The sequence below is a fragment of the Barbatula barbatula genome, assembly GCF_947034865.1.
Source record: "Barbatula barbatula genome assembly, chromosome: 14".
Taxonomy (NCBI): domain Eukaryota; kingdom Metazoa; phylum Chordata; class Actinopteri; order Cypriniformes; family Nemacheilidae; genus Barbatula; species Barbatula barbatula.
This window is the reverse complement of record NC_136777.1, coordinates 11511835-11530211: the sequence shown is the minus strand read 5'-3', so window position 1 is coordinate 11530211 and position 18377 is coordinate 11511835. Positions and strand designations below refer to the sequence as shown.

At 37.0% G+C, this 18377-nt stretch overlaps 1 protein-coding gene across 1 annotated transcript in view; it reads left to right on the top strand.

Moving 5' to 3' along the window:
* Nucleotides 1-18377, top strand: part of nrg3a (neuregulin 3a) — a gene marked incomplete at both ends in the record, with an annotated part of 235740 nt that overhangs the window by 207522 nt on the left and 9841 nt on the right. The window contains 3 exons of the mRNA XM_079473738.1: nt 8415-8441; nt 16976-17078; nt 17726-17852. Coding sequence (XP_079329864.1) covers nt 8415-8441; nt 16976-17078; nt 17726-17852 — 257 coding nt within the window. The remainder of the gene's footprint in view (nt 1-8414; nt 8442-16975; nt 17079-17725; nt 17853-18377) is intronic.

Here is an 18377-nt window from a genome sequence, read left to right as displayed (position 1 = left end):
TTTACATTTAGGCATTTGGCAGACGCTTTTATCCAAAGCGACTTACATAGCATTATCCTATACATTTTACATAGGTATCTGCAATCCCCTGGGATCGAACCCACAACCTTGCGTTGTTAACGCAACGGTCTTACCACTGTGCAGGAAAAAGTACAGTGTTGTTTCCATTTCCTGAAAAACAGCAAATTTCGGAATGGCAGTCACAAAATAATACTTGGTCACCATGAAATAAAAAAGGAAAAGCTTTTACACAGTGTTGCAGCGATTATTATAAATGATTTATCCGTGCACACCATTATTATTTTTCTATTAATTTGCACTTTAAGCTAAAACATTAAGCTCCGTTTCCCCTCTCAACAACAACCCTTCACCACATGACGTAAGCAACAAAAAAGAGGTAGGACTATACTGAATGGTCTGGCATTTTTCCCCTCCAGGGCCAACTTAAAATTGGCCAAACCAATAAAAATATTTTTTTGTATAATCTTTGCAAATTTTTTAATCCATTTAACTCGGATATACGTCACAATACAGAAAAGAAGTCAATCGCAACTTCCGTTTCATGGTGACTTTAATAAAGTACAATTGCCTTTGTATTCCCATGATTCCATTCTAACCTTATAGGCTTTTTTCGTTTACCCATGTGCTTAGTATAGATCTGGAATAACATGACTTATGAGCTACTGAGAGACTGTTCAATTTTGCACTTGTTCTCTTCTATATGACTGCCATAATTCATGACCATAGAAGTCATGGTTCTGTCTATTCTCATCCCACATAGTTGTCCAATATAGACGTTAGTTTCTTCTTTTATGTGTCTTCCAATGGCATGGCATGAAACTGTCTCAAATGGTTGAGAAACATCCTTGAGACAGATTTTAGCCTTAGGTGGCAAACCGATGAGTCACCTACAACCATCCTGCCCACAAAGATGTGTGTGTTAGTGAACACTTAAATGTCCATCGTGATCTCCTATGTGTGTGTGTGTGTGTGTGCGTGCGTGCGTGCGTGCGTGCGTGCGTGCGTGCGTGTGTGTGTGCATGCCTGTGAGTAAAGGTTTGACAAAAGTACTGTATATAGGAGGGCCAAATAAAAAAAAATACATTAAAACCAACAGTATAATGTGGGGTATCATAAGTCTGCTATAAAAACAATGGAGGTGTATGATATTTTCCCACTAATGTAGTGAAATAACTTTTGTGTTTATTTGCTTACAAAGAAGTGTGCCGTTTGTTATCACACCATAATGTCACCATTGAATAATGATCCTGTGATACTGATCCATCACTTTTAGTGAGCTTCAGATATATCTGAAAGATAAATATCTAGGAACAGACAGTTATATTATGCTGTTATAGTCAGTATAAGATGACTACCTAACTTCAAAGTTAATAGAAACTACTGTCCATATAGCTTATACTGTAGATAAAATCATGACAGTAGAAAATAAAATTAACGCTTTAGGTGCTTTTTGCTTCAGTGCATTTTTTTGGCATTGGACACCGAAGTGGTTTACCAATAATAGCATTCAGTATCCTATGAGGTTACAATATTTCACTATAATTCATGTGCATCTGATGTATGTAAAAAAAGGTCTGTGTGACATTTAGTGCCTTTCTGTGTGGGTGAACATTACTGTATATCTGGCCTTTCTTGGATGGAGAGAGAACCATTTTGTGTTTTATTTGTTAATTGGTTATGATTGTAAAACTGTAGCTGTGGTTAAATTAACAAGCTTTTAGGTGTAATAAGCAAATTTCATTGCCTGCCCCAGAAGCCCCATACATGAGTCTACAGTCGCTATCACTGCAAAGATGTTAAATAATGCATTGAAAGATGCGACACAAGCTCTCCATAGAAATAATCAGCATTGCTGCCAACTGTGCCAAAAAAGATCAGTATGGTTTTCATATCCCAGAATGCAATGCAAAGGATGTCCATTTACCAGTTAGGTATCGATGTATAATTCTAGGAACAGTGCTGCGGAAGTGTGCTGTCTACAGCAAAGCATGTTTTTTGTTTTGATTTAGACAACAAACAGTGTTAGAAAATCCTGAGCAAATGAGATTATATTGGACTTCCAACATTTCTGGAAGCAGTTTTACGGGATGTGGCGATGTTTGATTTGTCTGTTTTTATTCATTCCCTTTTCAGACAGTGATAGTAGTTTATGATCAACCCCTAATATCGCAAATCTCATAAAAAGATTACACTGCTTGTTTTGTTACAGGAGAGATGGACTTTGAAGTCTGCAGACCACCTTGAAGATATCAATCACATTTTCCATTAATACACCACAGAGAGGGTAGGACAGAGTGATCAGATAAAGACCAGGGGTAACCCGTGTGTATGGATGTGTGCGTGTCTGTCTTAATGTCAGGGAGAGAGAGGCAATAGCAGTGTCTTTATAGCATTATGATTTATTGTATTGCTTGGAATGTCTTTCAGAAAACGGCTTCATATAGGGAAACCCCCAATTATTATGTTATCTGTGACCTTTGAACAATAGATGTGTAACCACAAAGAGACGGAGAATCCATGCCTCGGTCTTAATATGTATCATATTTATATAATATACAGTAATGAAAAAAAGCATGATCCACATTAATTTTCATGTTGTTGGGTTGTAATGAGGGAGATCAAATGCTAAAAGTTGCATATTTTAAGCTGAAACGGTATATATGCAGTCTGATGTACAGTACAGATAGAATTTTAATTTATTTAAACAGAATCTTGATTTCTCTTTTATATATATATATATATATATATATATATATATATGAGAAATATATATATACAAATATGTATCAAAAGTTTTAATTGACTTTCACAAAATGTGTTTAAAGAAAGTTTTGTGAAAGTGGATTAAAATTTAGTGTGCTCACTTTGTATATGTTTTCATGTGATTCGTTTTTGGTCAAGCAGCCAAGTTGATGTTCATGCTTTTGCTATGTTTTGCAATTAAAACAAAACCTTGTAATAGGCAAAGCTCAAAATTATAATTTTTGTTACATAATAATTTATGCATTGTTTTCACTTTGCATTTACTGTAACATCTAAAAAATAGTGCATCCTTTGTTGTTGGATGAAAACTTTCTGGAGGTTAGCAGCATTGAGTTGCTTCACGGATAAGGAATGAAATGAGTCTGAGACTGATTCTATCGCCATGGCAATCTCATAGCCGCCCACTTACATGTGAAAGCTCACGCTCACATATGCATCCAAAACTCATCCAAGCGTTGACTCTGATGTTGTTGGTGTAAGTAAATTGGGTTCAGTTGGTCGTTCATAGCCTAAGGCTAGTAGAGGGTGGAGAGTTTATGGTCTCATGGGTTCATTTACATCATTCTTTTTGGATCACTAGTGCTGAAATATATTTAGTTTTGTTCTAAAGGTTCTACGCTTGACGCTCTCTCTCTCACTTTCTCACCTCCATCATTGGGGTAAAGCAATAACATTGAACCAACAATGAATAGCCATTCAATGGATACTCATTTAGCTTCAATGAGCTCAAAGATAAGATTAGATTCTTTCACAACTGCCGCATAGATCCAACTTAACCTCCAAGGAATGAGGACATCTCACCATCAGTACGGACAGTTATGTTATATTTTCTATTATAGATTTTAAGCTTTAATTCATGTACTTTATCTAATGCTGTGTTATGAAAATGTCCACATTAATGTTCTGTAGCACATCCATGGAAAACAGAATTAGTAACCCATTCAGTTACTAATTCTGTTTTCCACTGAAAATGTAAAAATAGACGTAAACTCAACACTGATGTAAGCAGTCCCCCTACTACACCCGTAACAGGGAACAGCACATGTTTTACAGGCCCTTTTAGACGGAGCTCAGGGAGTTTGCTGCCATCTGGCTGAGGAAACTCTCCATTCTACAGCATATCACTGGGGAGTGACAGCTGAGAAAAACACATCCACTATATGCAGACATCTGAGCATAGAGATGTTCTCTATTCTCTACTTGTATTTTGCCAATACAAAGCACCTTTAACAAATTGCATTTCTTTGCATTTTCTTGTACTCTGACGTAGTCTGTAAGGCGTAAGGTCCAGAGAGAATGGGTGATTGTAAATATCTGTGCCAGTCTTTGGTAGGTTTTTCTCAACAGCTCTTAATCAACACTGACAAGCTTCTTCTCATTTTTCCACAATTTGGAAAAGAAGGAAAAGTATGTTGTCTTTTAATTTGCGGTGGCTGTGTTCCAAAACATATTGAGCTGGCTATGTAAGCAGAGTTTTCAGTGCACACAAACACTGTTATACAATGAAAGGTATGCAGCACAATTATGCTGCTTTCTAAAATACTTCTTTGACATTTCACATATATTTCACAGATAAATGGTTTGATATGTTTATATCTTCACATGACCAATGTTTAACTTTCCTGTACTTTTTTCTTGCAAACTTTTAATGAGCTGCTGAGCATTTGTGCTGACCAGGTGATGCTGAAGATAATAACAGTAACATCAGCCCACACAGATATTACATTTTATATCTTGTTTTATTCTGTTATATTAAAGGAATACCTGTGCAAATGCCATAGAATTTCTCTTGCTTTAGATCTGGGCATGATGAAATGCAGCCGCTTAGTGTGGTCTGAGCAGCTGCACGCTCGCAAATAAATAAATCTCCAATTACAACCAGAAGGGAATTACAGCCTCATACCATATGAGAACTGTTGTAAGTTTCACAAAAACTTTTGCTTTACTTCTTTAGAAAACCATCTGCTTTAAAGAGCAAATGTACTGATTTGAGGAAGCTTTAATATAGAATCAATAACTTTTTATTTCTTTAGAAATACAGTATATAGCCAACTCTGAGACTGCCAAGTAGAGCAAATATTAAATGAACGGTATTGCCTATATAATGCAAACAACAGTTCTTATGAGACACTGCTTAAACCCACAGTATATTTGAGGGGGATTATTTATTGAAAGGCATACTCGGGTGAAACCTTTTTGTATCTAAAAGTGACAGCATGTATAATGTGTCTATGACTGGCAAAATAGAATCCACAGGTAAAGTGGAATTTACTTTTTTTGACAGTGGAGGTGTGTCTGTCTGGTGCCAGCAGAAAAATGAAAAGGAAAAATTGGAGACTCTGGTGCGTGCGTGTAGCTGGGGATGTTAGAAGGTCATTGTCAAGGACATGTCTCTCTGTGGTACAAGAACTCTGAAAAACAACATCCGAGCCTGATTATATTTTTGATGAGATGTCTACTCCATTACAAAGCTAACATCTTGAAAAACTGCCCTCCTTGAGATGAAGCCATATTATCCTGATTGTGTGGCAATCTTGTGACCCTCCAACCAAACCTCTTATCTGCTCTACCAGACCTAAATATTTTAGATCTAGTTTGAAGGACGAATAAGATTTTGTTCTTGAAACTATTAAAACGCTGCCGTTTGGAATAAACTCACATTTGACCAAACATCTTATATTACTACAGTTTCAATAAGTAGACCAATGTGCTGCAGATTACATGCGGGTTATCTTGGTTTATTCCGAATATATTACTATATTATGTTGATCACTGGTCTTTTGACTGGCAATTTTGTGATAATTTACTCACCCTCAGGTTGTTCCAAATATGTATGAATAGTTTTTGTTCTGACGAACAGAGAGATAGATATTTGGAAGAGTGCTTGCAACCAAACTGTTCTTGGCCACCATTGACTACCATAGCAGGAAAAATCACAGTGCCACAGAACTATTTTCTTTCCTGTTATTTTCAAAAAATCAATAATATAAATAAGAAATTTACAAAGTAATTTTCCTTTATGGACTCACACTTGAGGGTGAGTAAATGAAGACATTATTGTCATTTTTGGGTGTACCGTTCCTTTAAAGCAAAGTAAACGAATCCACAAACTTTGATGGCATCTATGATTTGTCTGATTCTGGTCACAGAAATGAACAGAGTATTAGACAGCCAGTATTAGTCTTTATTGTTGTGTTGTGTACCACTAAGCCTCAGGATTTACAATGGATCAACAACAGCAATACATGGCTATCGGGTGCAATTACATTTAGGAAAAGGGTGCAGATCACCACACTTCTCCTCCATAGTGTGACAGATACTGCAGACGTCCAGAAAGAGCAAGTAAACTCCTCCATGGTAGAGTAGATAAATACCTGAGACAGTCTCATTCAGTAGATTAATGTTTTGTCTCAGTTTCATTGCTAGCCCTCATCCAAGGTGCACTTTAGGGGACTGTAAGTACGATCTGAGTCACGTCCCCTGTGAACCTGTGACTGAGGCAATTTAATGTCAGTGTTTTTCTCAAGAACGACAAGAGAAGCGTCAACAGCCTTGTCCTTCATTTTCACTTTCTCAAGAACAAACCTGATCTCATTTGAGATACAGAGCGGTGCATACAATCAATGTTTGGGGGCTGTAATATACATGGTAAAACTTGATTCTGGGCGTTTACTAAAGTGAGTGGCCATTTTAATTCTGTGAAGCTTGTAACAGAAGGTGTGCAATTAAGGTGTTAGAGACCTTGGCTGCTTTGAGGAATGTTTATAAGGAGAGAAGGTCCCTAAAGGCTTGTAGCTTTAAACAAGAAACTCTAGCCAGCTAGAAAGGGCTTTATTTTGGGTTCTGTGTGTGTGTTTAGGAGAAGCAAATGGGCTTGAATCCCTACAGTCTGCACCTGGCTCACATTCTGTCTTTCCTCACACTATGACATCAAGGTATAACCACCTTCATCCACCAGCCATACTGCTCCCTCACTTTTCCTGGATAGGTCGGAATTCTTGGCACAGAGTCAGTGAGCTGCGCCCTATATTTGTTACAGATGAGAGAGCATCCCAGCATGTATTGTTCACAATGTTACACGATAACCCGCACCTACATATTGTGTTTTTATACTCTGTTGTGGATGGGGTTAGTTTTTGAAGAGATTCTTAAAGGGGTATTCAATGAGTTTGTTAGCATTTTCAAAGGGTACCAATCTAACTTCGCTGTGTTTGTAGAACACACTGCGAGCGTATCCACTTTTATTCATTTTGCTCCGAATTTAACAATGTCATTATTTTCCTGTCAGCCTGTGAAAATCTAGTTTCGTTGTGGGTTTTCAACATTTATACTCAAAGATCTTGATACAGCCTCTTATAAACTTCCAAACTTTTCGACAGTCAAATAACCCCAATGTGACTGCATGCCAAGGAAAAGAGAGAGATCTCGTTAAAAATTGAAGCAAAATATTTCCGACTAAAGAAAGCAAATATGGCATCTATATTTATCTTTGTGTAAAAGCATCGTTCTTATCCTACTGCAGTTAACACATTCACAGATCCTCGAGAGATACAATCTTTTGCTTCGAGTTCATCTTGTTTACTCCACTGCATTAAAGAGAAGCGAAAATAAATCAAATGGCGCGCACTCTTAAATCTGCCACAGAGCACATACCTGCAGCACAGCTGCCATTTCTTCAGCTCCAGGGAATTCTAAAATGGAATTAAGATGTATTCCAAGAGACTGATTTACTGAAGACATTAGAATATGCAAAATATCATAGCCTTGTGGAAAAGCGGTAACATATAATCATTGATCTTTGCGCAACTTAGTAAATCAAATAGTATGCAAAAGTGTCATTCAGTTATTGTATGATCTCACATTTCTGTGAAAATTAACAAAAATACAATGTTCAACAAAAGTTACGCTCATCTAAATGTTTCACCACCTCCCCATCAAAATATATAAATTTTTGGAGGGTCTAGTGACAGAAATGCAGTTTAATATACATAACTATCTGTTCAGATGTGCACAAAGACCTTACATAATGAAGTGATATGTTTTTTTACCTTAGAATGAGTTATGTCTATCTACATACATCCAATAATATTAATTAGGGATGCACCAATACCATTTTTTAAAGACGAGTACTGATAAGTTTTTCTGGTAATCGGCAATACCGATTCCTACCGATGTCTGTACCTTTTCCCAAAACAGTGAGACTTCTAAAAATACAGTTATTTTACATGAGGTATCGGTGCATTTTTACGAGAACAAGTATGGGTACATGAGCTTTGTACATGAGCTTTGTATCTGTATATATCTGTATATATTCAAATATATACAGCAGCTCCAATTTGCTCCAATTTGTGGCCTAATGGTTAGAGTGTTGGGCTTGTGATCAGAAGGTTGCCGGTTCTAATCTCAGTGCCAGCAGGTCATGACTGAAGTGTCCTTGAGCAAGGCATCTTACCCCTGATTGCTCTGCAGTAATGTGCCACTGTAAAAAAGAAAAGACTACTTATAAGTCGCTTTGGATAAAAGCGTCTGCCAAATGAATAAATGTAAATGTTAACATCTTTTTCTCTCTTTCCTTTTCTATTTCTCCCCTCCTCCATTCCTCCTGCCCTCTTCTATCTTCGTTGGAGCAGTGGATCACTTGGGCATTGAGTTCATGGGTAAGGAAAAGAAAGCTTTTTCCTATTGGCACAGCGATGAATCACACTCGCAGAGTTAACATGAGCCGAGGCGGCCGTGTATCTGCTTTGTGCAGCGTTGCCTGTCTTTTCTTGCTTGTGTTTAAATGTGAACATTGCTGTAATCTCTTTTGACTGTGTGCTGTATGTGGGCTAAAATGTTTTTCCTTCTTGACTTCTCGCAAAAAAATAGCTTCTATGTTTAGAGCCCAGAGTCTTCCAGAACAAGATCGCATTTACAGAGATGTAATAATTTAAGGATTGGACTGCTTTATTTCGTTTTGACTGGTGTGAATGTTTTTCCGCCGTCTACCATAAATAGTTCCTATGTATGACATTCTTTTTTCTGTAGCACACAAACAATGCTGGCTATTGTTTTCTATTTAATGGAAAGTGGTGTTGTTATTCGGCAAAAAAACATTGTATAGGATTCATTTTCCAGCTATTGTATGGATTTAGACAATTTGGAATACAACTCATATGACCCAATTAACTTTCATGGTGTTTTGTTATGTTGTTTACTTTCTTGACATTTTCATTATATTGAAATGTTGCCAGGATATCTTTCAAAAACATGAGGGTTAGTAAATGCTGACAATTTTTCTAATTTTCATTGTATAATAGATCGTACTTTTATGGCGTGTTAATAATCAAATAAGCCTTCTGTGCACTTGTAGTGTGTGTTCTGTGGTAAAGTGGCACAGTCGGGTAAAAAGCATCATCACAGTTCCTACTATTGCTCTTCTTTCATTCTCTAACTACTCTTCCCTCTCCTCCAATCACTTGCCTGCATTCCACTGCAGAATTCTAATGCTCTTTGGTCTCCCTGGAAACTGCAACGGGGTGTTGAGATGACAGTGAGGGTGAATTCATATTGTTGGCATAGTTTCAGAGGTAACCCTTTTAATATCTATGTGTGGGTAACACAGGTGTCAGTGTCTAAAAACGTTTAAACTTAAATTATATATAGGTCTCTATATATATAGGGATATATGCAAAAAAGTACTAATGTATAAGCATAGATCATATTTTGGTCCCCATGTTTCACCAATAATAATTTTACATGTATATTTTAGATTGTTTATTATGTCTGCGCATTGCCCAAAGAGCACTATGATCTGACTGTGGCATAATTTTGTGCCTTAAAGGGACAGTTAACCTTAGCTCATTTACTCACCCTCAGGTTTAAAGAAACACATAAGCTGTTTGCAAGAATGCTACATTCCTCCCAAAGACATTCATAAAGCTATTTTTCCTACTATGGTAGTTAATCTTATTAAAAGTTTGGTTAAAAGTATTCTTCCAACTATATTTCTCGGAGCCTGCAATGCGTTTCTGATTGAGAAAAGCAGGTTCTTGACTTTAATATTCCAATTTTGATTATTATTACATTTGTATTTCTTTGTCCAAGTTTCTGAAAAAGAAAAACTCACCAACTTCAGCAATCTTGTAGATAAATCGGGATTTGTTAAGTAACTCATCAAGTTAATGATTGAACTGCTTTCCAGAGCGACCTTCACATGCATTTTTACGGGCCTCAACGCTTTAGTTTAACAAAGTTTTGTCATTTAAGGTAGCTTTACACATTTACTGTATATAGGGCATTCATGTCAATTATGTCTCTGGTTAAACCGAAGGATATCATTGTGGTGAATGAGAGGTACTTTTAATAAAAAGAGTACTGCATCCATAGAGAAGCATTGATCGGACTCCAGGGAGGCGCTTTTGTTACTTTGACTCCAATCCAAGCCAAGGTTTGTTTGGAAGGGGCATCATTAAATCTCCTCATTATTTAATCACCTGAGGAAACCCCATTAAATAAGCAGTAGGTGGCTCATTTTTAACTATGGTCTCAGGTCCCTATTTTAATATACATACATGATTTGATACCAGAAGACACTGCAGTTTTGTATAAATGTATGCAAAATGCATATTAAAGGTCGACCGATATGGGTTTTTCTTTGGTCGAAGCCAATTTTTTTTAAATCAGGCCAGCCGATGGCCGATGTATGAGGCCGATATGTTTGGCTGATTTTCTTTTTTCCAGCTTCATCTCATAAAATCGAATTAAATAATACGAAGTGAAACAGAATGTTGCTTAGATTAAAAATATATTGAAGACTTCTTCAAATCAGTGCACTTGATCGAGAAAGATTGAGAAAGTGTTTATGCAGGGTACAAGATAGCAGTCTAATTCATAGTAATAATACATTGCTCAAATCTTTTAAGCACCTTCTCAAATTGTTCTGAAGCATGCTTTTGGTTTATGTTTGTTGGCAGACACCGCTATTAGTCAAATGGTCATAATCTAAGTGAAAACCAATAATAAACATCACATGAGAAATTTCTCAGCGTGTCGCAAGGCTGTCAGAGCAGAAAAACGCTTCTCTCTATATGTTTATCTGCCCGTTGCATTCATTTGTAAATTGTGTGCACTTATTTCGTCCATTTGACAGAAAGATCGACCAAAACGCATCTTAATACCAAGTATTAACAGAGTCTGACCCACAGACACATTTAAGCAGAAAGTTAACGTGCACTTTTAGCCAGAAGTTCTATCTTTTAATAAGGCATGGCTTCAGAGTGTGAGTTGCTCCTTGTCACACGTAGCCTCAGAGGGAGAGAAATTCTCCAGAACAGAAACAGTATTGATAACGTCAGAGTTTATGTAGTTATACAATACGGACTGTGGTAATAATTTAGTCGCAGGGCTCTTCACTAGGTTTTGGTACCCGTACATACGTGTAGCCTAAACTTTGTGGTTGAAGGCTCGTGAAGGAACGAACGATACAAATTATTTAAGTCTTACCATTTTCTTGTGGAGTTATCAGTTATTTAAGAAGTTAGCAGGCAGAGGCTCACAGATGCACCTGCCTGTTAATCGGTCTAATTTGCGGCACAATCAGCCGATGCGATTGAAAAAAATCCCTGATTAATCGTCGACCTCTAATGCACATGTTTTGTAAGAAACAGAGGTGTCTATGAAAATCGCTTCAATGTACATCCATCCGACTTTTTGTAAGCAAAAGTCATAACTCTTAACTCTGAGAAATGTTGATGTACTTTGTAATCTCCATTGATTAAATCGGATTTCATAAAATGAATGACATTATGATGAATTGAGTTAAATCAGAGATGAAAGCATTGCATTATTCTGTGGGACTTTACAAATAGTGGCTTTAGGAGTAAATATGTTGCTTAATTTTTATATCACTGAACATAAAGCTATCATTGGCCTACAGCTCACAGTTTGGAATCAAGTTTGTTAATCTGTCCGAGACACAGTTAACACACACTCTTAGAGAGAGCCATGATTAATTGCATTCATTTTCAGAATCCATTTATTTTCTTACAATGAATCACACAAAGTCAATGGGTTCAATTGACAGCATAAGTAGTCCTTTATACAAAGCGTCTTTGCTGGACACCGTGGTGATAGATCATGGCAAAGTTTTTTATGGGTCTTGAACCAGCAACCTTCCGTTACTTTCTCAAAATTTCTTATTAAAGCTCTGTGTAGGAGTCTGGATTTCCACAGCAGAAAATTTGTAAGAATGAGAAATGAGAATATGGAAATTTTCAGCTGTGAGAATTCTCCATTGGCATATTAGACGAAGGCATGTCCCAAATGAACATTCACACTTTCAGTTCTTCTCAAATTCTAGTGATGATGTAAGTCAGTACAGAGTCATGGGGCTCTACTCAACAAGTCTGAGGGAATATGGATTATAAATGTGTGTAGTCGGGACAGACTTCAGGTCAAGATAAAATGAAAAATTAGCCCTGTTTGCTTTTTTTTAATGCATGTTCTTGGTCATATTGTACACAGTGCACACTATTGGGGTTAGAACCTCATTAACCTGCCTGCCATAAACTAGGACACCTTCCATCAACGTGCCCTCTGAACAAATTTCACATGTGGATGAGTTCATGCAAGAGAACAAAGAATATTGTACTAACATGAGAAAATGTAGTCCTACACAGCAGCACTGTTCCCTCTAAAGTGTGCATGTGTCACATTGCTTCTGCAAATATCAAAGAATCTGCATTGAAGACTATTATTAAATTACAGCTAAATGAATGTTTAGCATTTTGTCTGTAGATCATGACCTGAAACTGACATTTTTTGATTTAGAAATGAAGAAAATCATTTAAAAATATGAATATAAAAAATAGTTTTTATGGCTGATTTGTTAACATCATTGTTTTCCAGGAGATACAATTTTATAAAACCTAGTAATGTAATCTTTGCATAGTTATAATTATACATACTGGATCAACAAGTGTTGCATTACAATAACCACAATAAGATGTGATCAACATTTCAGGTTTCACGTACTCCCTTGCTATCTGCGTGAAGTTAACGTGTGAAAAACGATCAGCTTTGTGTCCACATTGTTAGCAATTGTCACCAATAAAAGACCAAAAATCCAATTATTAATTCTGCGGATCACGCACTTTCTGTAATGTGGAATATATATAAGTTTTACAGTAATGGGATGAACTTGTGAAACAGTTGTCTTCACTCTAGCACGCGGACAGACTATCTGTGAGTGATACGAGGGGAGCATGCGGGCAAACATGGAGAGGATTAGCGGAATCAGTGGTTCTTTAGCGGAGTGTTAACGTCTTTTATCAGGGATCATGAATGGACGCCTGCCCAGGGGGTGGGGTTGAGAGGGGGACACCTCAGACAATGTGGGCTATAGCCATCCCCCTGTGAACAGCCCTGATTTGGGCAGAGTTCGTGATTCGTCCAACTAAATAATATATTAAATAATATATAATTGCTGTATATATATATATAAATGTTGAGATGTTCACTGCATTCTCACACAGCTGTGGCACGCAGCATGACAGCTTGTTCAAACCTTTGGTTTTGTGATTGATGATTAGATAGCTGCCACATCAACATTCAAATGTCACTTCCTCTAAGTGGACTACATAAAGGATAGACAGGGGAGTGATATCTGTTGCCTTTTACTCCCAAGACCTCATACTGTGATTGTTTTCCATTTAAGTGAGAATGAGGAAAAAAGAAACAAGAAACTTTGATTCAAAATGCTTTACATCCCTGGAAAGATGTATCCTTTTGATTTATGACTACACAACAGTGAACATTCCACATGGAAGGGCATGGCACACTGCTCACTTAAAATGCGTGTGAAACTTGGGTCTAAAAGGATTTTGGTAGACATTTATCATATCTTCAGTAAAAAATTATTCTTAAACTGTATACGAATAACATCTGTACCAAAATAAAATCAAGAAATTCAAAAGTTGAAGCAGTCACTCATTTCCTTTGTCATTGTAATCATATGAATAATGGAGCAGTTAAATTTTCAGTGTGTTCTCACAAGTTTCTCTAGTTTGATCTCACATCAGAACAATTTAATTAAGTTTCTTTAAATGCGCTCACAGCTGTATGAATTCTGCACCTAAGGTTGCAAGTCTTGTGGTCTTGGTTACGCTTTCTATCTGTGGGCGCATTATGCAGTGGGAGGCAAGTATACGATTACTCACACCAGATTTATTCACCTAGTCCTGTATTGAATACCATAATATTGAGTTAAATTACCTGCGTCACCCAGATTACTGGTACAATTGTCATAAATAAATAAAAACCTGCGTTTCACTTCAGAGGCTGCGTCATCCTGAGGTCATATTTGTTGTGCGTGTGCAAGGTTTTATCGAGGTTTATTTTGTATTTTAGTTCACAAAGGCAACCGTTACATTTCAGTGTAAGAATGAAACTACAATGATTATCTCCTATGAGAAATAATAGTTGTAATGGATACCCTCAATGAAAAATGAGGACGCAGCCGCTATTGTGACGAAAGGTCGACCCTTCACGGACTATGTGTGGATGTATGACTGTATTGTGGTAGGATGTACAGTATATACCAGCTGATATATTTAGATGATCAATCTGATTTAGAAATAGTTAAAAAAATCTCTAAATCAAGTAAAATTACTTTAAATCAAGTAACCTAATTTTGATAAATTAAATAATGTAAAATTATGTTCCCAACAAAATTGTGGCCAGTAAAAACACGCTTAGTGCCCAGTAACTCTGGAAAACCAGTAGCCACTGTGGCCGGTGAGCAAAAAAGTTAATGTCAAGCATTGCCAATATTTGTACGTACAGTACATGAAAGGCTTTACTGTACATTTGAGAACATACAGTACAATCAGTGGTGTAGTGTACGTGATATGTATATGCCGTATACGCCGTATACTAGAAAAGATAAAGGATTTCCTAATACCAACTTAAAGAGCGCGAAGTGTTTTGTATCAGAAAAGTGCAACACACTAACTTTTGGATCAATGGTGCAACCGGGAGATATGGAATAAAAGCTCATGCTACACTGTACGCTAGGTCCCCTTCCGTCGTGATAGCGTCCCGGGAAAGCAATCCCGTACTCTGTTCACCGATATATTATACTTTCTGCTGTCACCACCACATTTAAAACCACAGCATATTTGTTATCATTAACATAACTGCAAGGGGATTGTTGGCATATTACATATTATCTAACTAGCCAAATCATTATATGAGGAAGAAAGGGAGAAAAAACGTGTACTAAAATTTTCATAATTGTTTTAGATGATAAGAGATGAGAGCTCCTCGCCAGCCTTGTGAAAGTCAGGTTATAGACACTGCCAGCAATTTATAAGTGCAACGGGTGCTTGGTAAAACTGCACATATGTTCATTGTTAATTATTTTTACATCTATCAATGTCAATAATTGGTGCAACTTGCACTCATAAGTGTTACCCAGTGTGTGAAAACTAGGCAAAAATCTAGTTATTAGTGACGAGCATCAGAGTTTGATTTTAACCATTTATTTCAGTATGATTAAGTCTTTAACATAGCCTTAGTCAGTCAAAATGAAACTAAATAAAAATGTAAGATTATACTTTCACATGACATTTTTTACATTTTGTTGGTTGTCCTGCTAAAAAAACCATAGAAGCCTGCCCAAAACACAATAGATGCGGATCTGTATCAATAGAATACCCGTTATAGTATTCCCAAGAAATATTTATTTATTTTGTAATAGAAAAATGTGTGGTTCATAATGATATTTTAATGGAAACCACTAGAATTTATGTAATGTGTTTTATGTTTTTATATTTATGTAATGTGTAATATGTGTTTTTTTTTCAAATATACTTATTTGACTGTGTTTTTACATCACAAACGTGACCGCAATACCGTTACCACGAATGCTACTTTTTTGTGCTCAAAACATTTCAATTTAGTTAAAACAGTGAACAGCAAATCTTTTTTTGTGTTTCATTGTGTATGTGCACAGCATATATACAGTACAAAAGAGGGATTGAAATATGTCTATGTTGTACAGCAGCTTCTCACACTCACAAAGAGAGAGAGACGGATATTTTGAGAAGATAGATGATATCTGTAAAAGTACGGGGAATAATAGCAGGCTTAGAATGAAAGAACAGATAAATTAACATAAACCATCTCCCATAAGCACCCATCATGCTCTTCTCTGTGAGAGATTGTACCTGGAAGAGAAATTATATGTGAAATGATACCTGGTAGAGGATGAGGTAATGTGTTGGAGTGGGTACAGAATGTAAAAAGAGGATGAGCTACCACCACCCTACCTCTCTCTGTTATCTGTGTTCCTGGATTCCATTCGCTCTAATTATGATGTGGATACATAATGGCATGAGACTATAAGTCAATTTGTAAAACACAAGAAGCATGATGATGAATAAATACAAGAAAGAGGCACAACTGTATCGATGTGATGAAAGGGTTTGTGTTTTGGTGCTTTTTTCGAGTTTATTGAGTGGATGTATGTGAATCTAGAGATAATCTGTTGAATTTATAACTTTGGGCAGCTACAGTATAATGCATTCTTTGAATTGCAGCAGGTGTTAACATTCTTTTGAAACTGACCTTGTGAAGCTTGTACCAGTGTTTTACCTCTAGTCCCAGCATATACAGCACATTCATTATCATTCTGATGTGATGTTTGTGGCACCCGCTTGTAAAGTCTGTCGTGTCTGCATATAATCTGATTGATTGCCTATTAACACTTGTGAAGGCAAGCATGCTTTACTCTTTCATATGAGAAATGACAGCTGCTATTTTTCACACTTAATAGTGTCCATTTAAGCCCTAACACTTGTCCTGAGCTATCCTTCCTCAATAAAAAAAACGCCCCTATTACTCCCCTTGTTTCAGCGATTCGGTTTCAATCCAACTGTGCTTTTCAGATAACATTTGCTCGCTGCCACCGCTACAGATATTGTTTAGCATAGCAAACTAGCTTTTCTGAAATGAAAGCACCCACTTGAGCAACCAGGTGTGTTTTTTAAATTCCTAGTTATCTCCCTTGCAACAGAAAATATTAATCCGCTCACCGCTTCCGTTGCCTCTGTAGATGTATTTGAATATGCGCTGTGATCTTGGGTTTGTTATAACAGAGAATGTTTTGCTCATATCGCCTGCTTTTTCTTTGTTTTTCTCATCCCAACAGAGAGCAAGGAGGTGTACAAAAGACAAGTGATGTCTATCACATGTATTGCCATGGGGATCAGCTTTCTAGGCACCCTTTGTATGGCTCTCTACTGTCGGAACAAGTAAGTGGACCTCAGAATTAATCAAAGCTTGAGCTTTTCCCAAGGGCATATCATTTGGAAAAAGGGGGTACTACAGTATAACCATCTAGAGGAAAGAGCTGCTGCTGTATGGAAGCCTAGAAACATAATGACTGGAGGAGGGAACATAATTACTTTCTTTTAAAAGCACACGCAGATCTGCTGGCCACCTTTACAAAAAGGAATAAATAAAAAAAATGTGGCCTTTGGCATGCTTCACTTTTTTTTAATGTGTTACAGCTTCTGCTATTCATCAAGGCTCATATTTAATTGAGATATTCTAAATTATTATAGGCATAATATTAAGCAAAAAGTAATGAAAGCATGAATAAGGATATATCCATGAGTTGGGTAAAGTTTATCAGTAAATCAAAAAGTCTGTCTTCAATGACCAAGCGACACCAATAACACACTGTAGCCTCAGTGAGCAACCCATCAAACAAGGATCTTGTGACATGTTAGTACGGCAGAAATTATTTGGGCCATACGGTGGGCTGCCTTAACTATGAGATCTTATTTTTAAAAGCGATGGGTGATGTGTGTGCCTGTGAACAAGTGTGGTCGTGCGTGTTCGTCTATATACATATCCCACCATATGTACACATATCACATCTTATCGCTTTATGCAGGAGGCGGAGAGAAAAGCTTCAGGCTCACTTGAAAGAAAGCCGAAGCCAGAAAAACTACAACCTCAATTCTTCCAGTCTGGTCCTCAAGCCAAGCCCTAGGCCTCAGTCCGGTCTGCAGCTGCAGAAGGTAAACACCTCTTGCTTCTTTAACCACTGTGTTAAACGGCTTTGTAACTGGATTGTGACTGAATTTAAGCCAGATTGCTACACCTTGATTTCGAATGCATCTCTTATGCAATTTAAATGGAAAAGTCATCATATTTTTGGCGTATGCTTTTTTTTTAGCTTCCGCGCACATACACTTTTAGTAAGCATCCTCTGATCAGTGATTAAAGCTAAGAACATCTGAAACCTCACAACAGCAACCAAGCAAGCTCTTTAAAGTGTGTTAATCTTTGAATGAAGAAAGACACACTAATAATGGTAGTCAAGCTTTAATGGTAGTCGCTTGTCCATCGTCAAGGGTTTGTGATTACTGTATGCGGTTTCTGCCGTTCCATCTCAAAGTCTTGTGTGCCAGTAGAGACAGTAGACGCTGCATTATTTTTCCTGAATCCCACTGTGGGGTTATTATTCCTCAATTTCTCAATCTTTTCAGCTGGCAGATCCATCACAGATAAGCCGATACAGGCTATTTACATGGCAAACATGG